This window comes from Odontomachus brunneus, unplaced genomic scaffold (assembly GCF_010583005.1).
Source record: "Odontomachus brunneus isolate Ranch 3 - 2012 unplaced genomic scaffold, Obru_v1 Obru_scaffold_003, whole genome shotgun sequence".
In the NCBI taxonomy this organism is placed as follows: Eukaryota; Metazoa; Arthropoda; class Insecta; order Hymenoptera; family Formicidae; genus Odontomachus; species Odontomachus brunneus.
This window is the reverse complement of record NW_022639453.1, coordinates 3,868,456-3,876,941: the sequence shown is the minus strand read 5'-3', so window position 1 is coordinate 3,876,941 and position 8,486 is coordinate 3,868,456. Positions and strand designations below refer to the sequence as shown.

Genomic DNA, 8,486 nt, shown 5'->3' with positions numbered 1-8,486 from the left:
TATATATATATATATATATATATATATATATATATATATATATATATATAATGGATAATAATCACGAGAGAGAGATCGCGCTATATATTATCTTTTTCTAATACAAATTATTGTTTTAGGGTTTAGGGATAATATCAAATTAATTACCTTTATATATATATATTTTTTTTTAATATATATAAAATATATATATATGATTATAAATTACTTTTTCTTATTCTATGTAAAGGAGGAGGGAGATAATTCATCATGTCATAGGGAATATACATTCGTTCATCCGGAATCGTTCATCTAATGCAATTATCTTCATTAGGAACACATATGTACCCGAGCAAAAATATATCTAGTAGAGCAAATTTAGACTAGCTCGTGACTAGCTAAATATTCTTACTCAGTCTTTTGAATGTCAGGATTGTCTAGTAACTATACCAATTATATAGATAGTGGCTAGATGGAAAAGATAGTAACGAGATAGAAAATCATTGGTAAATCCTGAATAGAAATTGGATATCAGAACTGTCTACCCACTAGATAGTAAATTTGTATATAGATAATGACGATGTAATAACAAATGACGATGACAAATTTACTATCTAATGAATAGATTTAATTTCAACATCTAATTTCCGTTCTGGATTTACAGTACATTGTTACTAGACAGTCACTAGACAGCTATTTGATATTAAATTTCTATTTCGGATTTACCGAATTTTCCATCTCGTCACTGTGTAATTTTTTTTGTCTAGCCATTAGATAAAACGGCGTTGAGTAAACCATATGTAGCTAATATAAAACGTTCACTACCGACTGTAGTAGGTAAAGTGACCGATTCAAGAGTCAGAGCTCTTCAGATTCGAGTCCCGAAGGATAAAATGAATTTCTCCAATAGAATGAAAATAATGCATAATGAAGAAGAATTACAAGAAACCAAACTCCATTAGATCATCTCTCCTAGAGAGAGAGTGAGAGAGAGAGAGAGAGATAAAAACTCTAATTAAAAAAACCTATCTAGCTACTAGACATCCAGAAATTTTGAGATAAGAAAACTGTTTAAAGATTATTAGATACTTCTGATATAGAGAAAAGGGAAATTAACGAAGAGAAATAATTTTTTCGTTTTTGCTATCTACTCACTGTCTAGTGCAAGCTAAATAATTACAAGTTATTTTTTTTGTATCTAGCTATTAGCTAATTTTTCTAGTACAACCACTAGGAGAAGTGAGCATTACATTCCTAGCTAGTAGCGATGTAAGACCCAACTTTTCTGTGTCATTACTAGACAATCACTAGATTCAATTTTTGCTCGGGTACTAATCGATACATGCTTTCGCACGGGTACAACAATATAACTATACTAATTAATTTAAATATAACAATAGTCAGATATGCTTTAAGTTTTTTGTTATGAGAGTTTATACAGAGTAAAGTGTATACAGTGTAATATATGAAAAGGCGATAGAAAGTGTGAAATTTAAAGATTCAAATTGAGATTAACGTGAGAGCTTTGTAAATAACTTAATATTAAACGTTTAGTTTTCCTAAAAGTGTTGTTTATTTCATTGACATGAGCGCGAGTGAGTGCAACAATATATTGAAACATTTCTAGATGAACATGGCTAGATATTCTACATATCTGTACAAATCGTCATCTCTCATTATGAGAAAGTGTAAAGAGAACATGATGCGTGAATGTGACATATGAGGAGCGGATTGGAAGTTACAAATAGCGAGCGTACGGAGGTGTACCCACTTAATTTCAAAAGAAATTTTTCGAAATATAACTTTGTTACATATGATTGAATTCAGCGACTCAGTGCTTCTAAAATATCTTTTCATTTAACCGAAAAAATCGTTAATGCGAAATAAGTAATGAATGAAGAAATTATATTGAAAAAATCTAAAATCATCGAACGATTTAGGAATATTATTATAAAGTACTCTTGAAAAAATTAAATCTTATTAAACATTTTATCTTATTAAATCTCATAGTTTCATATTTGCTCCAAAAGAAAAAATAGATTTTTTTCGAAAGGGTATTTTGTCCCCTAAAAGTGCTTATGGGTACAAAAAAATACATGTTCCCTATTTTGATTTAAATTATAACATATAAGTTGATAAAAAAATCAGAGAGAGACACTTCCGTACGTTTCCTTGTTAGTTTTAAAGTTATTCAAGTACGTTGTAAAATGAGACCTCTATATATTTAGAGATTTTTAACTTTTTATTTTGTTAATATTATTAACACAAGCTTCAGAGTGGAGATATGACACAAGGATATTTTAAATAATCAATCTGGTATGAGCTTATCTTTAATATTGGTGGATGCAGGGAACTCAACCGTCCAATTGTGCAATCTTACCTGTTGTTGGAAGTTTGGCCAGCGAGGTCGCCAAGGCTCGACAGCATATTAAACAGTCTTTACAGTGTGTGAGTACTGCACTTGTTACTCACCCCTTACATAATTTTCACACCCGCTTACTAATTTAATCTTTGGTATAAACCTACTTCCGCATTGCCTTTTTCATCGCTTCTTCAACATTCTAGAAAATAAAACAGATATTGTTTATTATATGAACAAGGTTCTCGTATTTTTTGGTACATATTTAATAATCTTAAAATATAATATTTAATCATAGATGTCTATACTAAACTAGATTGCTAACTAAGGCTTCGGACTTGCGTCGCATGAGGTTTCCGGTTGTATGCGAGAAAATGGCGGTGGTCCTGTCTGTGTGACGTGTCACTTGTGTGAGTACTTACAACGTACAATGTGAGTCAGTGTGGTTATTAAATTACTGTCGTAAAACCAAAAATGCCAGTATCTTATTGCATCCAAAAAATAGATGGTATTGAATGTTATTTGTTCTGCTCATTTTCAACAAAAGAATTTTATGACTAAACGTAGTGAAAATATGTGGCGGTAGCGGCCATTTTCTCGCATACACCGGAAACTTTATCGGACGCAAGCCATGCTATATGCAATGATGGTGTGTTAGCAATCTAGTTTAGTATAGACATCTATGTACTTAACAATATACTTATATAGGGTAACTCACAGAGAAGCTGCGATGTACAGATAGATTGGGTTAAACTGAACAAAAAATTCCTCTACTATTTTGCGAACAACCACGTAAAATTCTAAGTTATTAATTGAAGAAGATTCATGAATAATCACGCGCCATCCGATAGATGAGCTGTGATAGCGACATCTGCTGCTGTATGCTTATATATTAGGTCAAACTGAACAAGAAAATCCTCTCTCTCTCTCTCCCCGCCCTTCCTCCCTCTCCGTCTCTCTCATCATTTTCCAAATGACTATAATAATTAAATATATTCATTTTCCAAATGAACATATTTAATTATTAATGAAAGAAGTTTAGTGTACAGATAATGCACCAAACTTTTTTAATTAATAACTAAACATCTAGCTCATTTATCGAATGGCGCATGATCATTCACGAATCTTCTTGGATTAATAACTCAAAATTTTACGTAGTTGCCCGCAAAATGATAAAGAAATTTTTTGTTTAGGTTGATCTAATCTACCTGTATACTACAGCTTCTCCCTGAGTTACCGGATACCCTGTATACAGGGTGTCTCATTTAACTTTACCACACAAAATGACTCGTTCATTTTTAAAGATATACAAAAACATTTTAAGAAAATTATGTTTTATGTTGAATTACAAGGGTGAAATTAAGTTTTGTTAATAAAGATTATTTAGAGGTCACGGTTTTTGATATTTAAATAATAGATATTTTTTAATGGGGCTACATATTTTCATACTTACTATTCTCTAGTATTTAGACAATTTCAATAATGTAACATGACTTAAGCCTTAAGTGTTACGATTGAAAAGTAAAAATAAAAATTATAAAATAAAGCAGATTAGCGAATCAAATTAGAAATTTATATATATGAAAATATGTGATCCTCTTAAAAAAGATATAACTATTATTGAATACAAAAATTATAACTTTTAAATACTTTTCAACAATATAACTTAATTTCTATTTTACAACTCAATAACTTTCTCCTAAAACGATTTTATATATCTTTAAAAATAAACAAGTTATTTGCGTGGCAGAGTTAAGTGGAACACCGTGTATATACCGTATATACCGTGTATAGGGTTTATCGATAGTCTGACGATAAGTTAAAGAATGTTCGTGTATATATAGATTTAAACAAACTAAACAACTAAACAAAGAACTCACTTATCATTTTATAAACAACCACGATAATTATTAAAATATTAATTAAAGAAGATTAGTGAATTAGTATTTGCAATGTAATAGGATGAGCTCTATAAAGTAGTATGAAGAAACATGTCTTAATCTTTTAAGTATGACTGGTACCAATAGAGATCACATAGGATCGGGTAGTTGAAACGTGTCACTTTTGGTTTTAAACTGATAGATGCCACTAGTATAGTTACTAGAATGTTTCATGAATTATGCCTTTAAGGGTTAAGCTTGCTATTTTGTAGCAATGGCGAATATCGGATAAACGGAAGGTCAAATAACGTTGCGATTAGCAAACGACGCGAACCAAAATGACATACGTAATTTTGGATCGCATCTCTATCCGTCATTGTCAAGAGATTTGAAAACAAACTCAAAATAGTCTCAAATCAGAGTTTGACTATAAGACAACTAGTTTTGATTGGTTTGCTATGTTTTGTTAAGTTTCACAATATCCAATCACAGTATTCCTATTCTCTCTCTCTCTCTTTCTTTCTCTTGTAGGACTTTGACGAAATCATAATTATGGACAGACTTTGATTCAAGGATCTCTAGACTAGTGTAGATGAATGCGCTATCTCCAAACTACCAACGTTTTTAGGGGGACTAGAATCTTGAAATCAAGCATATCTTTGACTACCTGCTATTTCTGCTATTGCTATGACTTAAAGTAAAATTCTGTTAAAATCCACTTGAAATTGACAAAGGAAAACAATTTTATTATTTATTTGGTCGATCGAAGTTTATGAAAAGCTCCACTTTTTTGATTGATTCTATCTCAGATTATTGGTGTTTCAGCATTTTTTTGCTAAATAAAAATTAACTTTAAATTACTCAAAGAACTTGTCAGTAATTTTTTGCACGAGAACGAATTGAACGAGTTAAATAATTTAATATTATTTTAATACGGTTTTTACATTATTATTTTACATTATATTATATCACAAGTATAAGCATAATCGATGCTTTCAGCCATAATATATTCGTAAACGCGAGTAATAGAGTAAAAATACCAAAAGCGACATATAACTTTATTTTTAGAGGTTACGTCTTAATATAAAGCTCAAAATATAAATGTAAATATATATACATGTAGTTGGAAGTACCCGCTATCAAATAATATCATATTTTTACTGAAATTGTTTCTAGATTTAAAACAAAAAATGTTTTTGTAAGACGCACGAAAATGGAGTTCAAAGAAATTGGATGCTAAAAGCGACATATTTATTGGAAGTTATATAACATATTACATATATGATAATATTTGATAATAAATAATTCATTAATACGTTTAATGATTGAATAATATTTATTTATTCAAAATATAATGTTACAAAAGAGAAATATAATTAAATAAAAACATATCTTTGGCATGTTATATTTTTAAACTAAACAAAATGAAACTTTAAGATAAACAAATGTTACGTCACAATAAGAGGTTAGAATCAGGTTATGTTAGTCACAGAGTATCGCACCTATCGCATATTGTAGGTATGTCACTTTAAGACACATTCTTATAAAATTTTTCAAGTTATAAAGTGATAAAGATAAAAATATTTAAAAAATATTTTTACGAAAGCTAAATGCATGTAGAAGAACTTAATATTAAACAAAAAGCTAATTATTGCTGTTTATGTAATTTGTTAAAAATCATAGAAATAAAACTTACGAATTTCTAAAACTCGATATTTGTTAATTTAGCATATAAAAGAATAAAAACTATACCAATATATGAATTTTTTATGACTTAATTGATAAAACGAATTACGTTTATATTATAGCGAATTCGGTTGCTTGCACTAGTGTGCACTGAGTGCGCACTAAGGCTTGTTCATAGTATGTTATTATATTTAAAGATTGTCTTAAATAATTCTCAAATAAATTCTCAAATATTTTTAACCATAATATGATATGTATAACATCCGTACGAATCATTTTATTAGTTAAAATGTTTTTAAATATGTATTTAAGACACGATCTTAAATATAAGAATGTACTGTAAACAAGCCTTAATGCGCACTCAGTGCGCACTAGTGCAAGCTACCGAATTCGCTATTAGTTCGATAAAATACAACACCTAATATATGAGATATAGAGGTATGTTGCTTTAGGAAGCTTATGTCGCTTTTGGCTACTTTCCTCTATACAAGCGAATAAAACCAGCCATTTTTACACAATTGATACTATGAGCACATCGGTTGCACATCGTATTGCAGTCAGTAATGATCGCGACAATTAAAGATCATAGACTTATATCATGGACGTAGTATATATGGACCCTGCATACGGCCAGAAAAGTGAAGCCAACATGTAGAAAGAGACCATAGACATAATATACATAGACTCTGCACACAGTCAGAAAAGAGAAGCCAATATGTATGCCCTTTTGTTCTCTGTCTCTTTCTGCACAGACAAAATATGCAATAAGATTTAAGTAGGACTTACTTGCCAATCTAGTCGGGGTGCTGTTGCGCTCTATAATATTATGGAAACAAGAAATGGACGCGCAACAAAAAAATGACAAAATATGAAGAAAACTATAACCCCTCTATTCTAGCTCTTTTTCTAGATGTTGGCTTCACTCTGTTAGACGATAGAACATAGGGCATTCGGAGTCCATGTATACTGTGTCCATGGTGTACACGCATCGGCGTTAATGCCATCCGTATATCCGTGTGACTCGCACACGATGACGCGTCACTCACACACTGTTGCCTGTAGGTGTGACACAAGCAGTACGGAGTGATGGAAGGGGCTAGCGGTATACGATCGTTGGATGGCTTGGAGAGGGAATAGTGGTGGGAGCGTGGCGATCTTCCATCTTCTACCGCAGATGTAAGAGTGAGAGAGATAGCATTATGAGACGTCGTGGTTAGAAATGCTGTCCTAAAATACGTGTGACGCACACTAAGAAAACGCTCGACTAACCCTGTCGTCTATACGTGAGCAATACGCGGTGTCCCGACGATTATTTTGCTTGCTCGAACGTCCATGCATTTTTTCTTGTTAGCAAGGAAATTACTGCAATGTAAGAGGATATCTCGGAGAAGGATTTTTAGAAGGCTTCGACAAGTGCTTTTTAATAGCTGCTTTTGAAAAAAAAAAAATATTAGATTTATTTCAATATAGAATACTGCATCAATATAGAATACTGTAACAATACAGTGCTTGTATAGGTTGTCGAAGTAGAGTATTTTTAATTTTAATATTGCATAAACACGCAAGATATAGTTATTTAATATTTTATGCGTTCGAGTATCGTTCCATCGTTATAAAATTTAGTCTTGAAAAGGGCCGATTTTTGCGCCTGTTTCAAATAATTATTGTTCTTTATTACTATGGATACAGAAATTCGGTCCGTTTCTGCTATCATTGTCCGCTTTTTTTCGTTTGTTGTTTGCGGGCGGAAAGCATGTTTATATATTGTATCGCATTGGTTGCATACTACATTGAATATATATCGACGCGCGAGTTCGCTTGTGCATGCACACGCTTCTTAGAACATGAGAAAACGGACGATTCTTTCGTTCATTGTTTTTCAAGCGGGCACGTGCGTCGATATATACAGGGTGTCTCACACTCTTCTCCGGACATTTTGTGGGGACGTAGAACAGGTTGAGGTGAACATAAAAGTCCTATACCGTTTTGCGATATTCGCAATAATTATCGAGATATTAATTGTAGAAAATTTGTGAATGATCATGCAGGATATGATAAATGAGTTATAATAGTGACGACTGCCGTCGTGTACTTATACTTTAGGTCAAATTGAACAAAAAAGTTCTCTACCATTTTGCAAATAATCACATAGATTTTTAATTATTAATTAAAGAAGATTATTGCACGATTTTGCGTGATAATGCACTCATCTTCTTTAATTAATAATTAAAAATCTATGTGATTATTTGCAAAATGGTAGAGAACTTTTTTGTTCAATTTGACCTAAAGTATAAGTACACGACGGCAGTCGTCACTATTATAACTCATTTATCATATCCTGCATGATCATTCACAAATTTTCTACAATTAATATCTCGATAATTATTGCGAATATCGCAAAACAATATAGGACTTTTATGTTTACCTCAATTTGTTCTACATCCCCACAAAATGGCCGGAGGAGAGTGTGAGACACCTTGTATATTCAACATAACATGCGACCAATGCGATGCAATACATAAACATGCTTTTCGCCCGCGAACAATGAATGAAAAAAAGCGGATGATGATAGCAGAAACGGA

At 31.6% G+C, this 8,486-nt stretch overlaps 1 protein-coding gene across 7 annotated transcripts in view; it reads left to right on the top strand.

Moving 5' to 3' along the window:
• LOC116843358 (probable elongation factor 1-delta) overlaps positions 1–8,486 on the top strand; it is a 49,410-nt gene that overhangs the window by 28,022 nt on the left and 12,902 nt on the right. For 6 of the 7 annotated variants that reach the window (XM_032813747.1, XM_032813752.1, XM_032813760.1 and 3 more), the window contains one exon: positions 2,329–2,427. The exons of the other annotated variant lie outside the window; for it this stretch is intronic. In XM_032813747.1, coding sequence (XP_032669638.1) covers positions 2,329–2,427 — 99 coding nt within the window. The remainder of the gene's footprint in view (positions 1–2,328; positions 2,428–8,486) is intronic. 7 annotated transcript variants of the gene reach the window in all.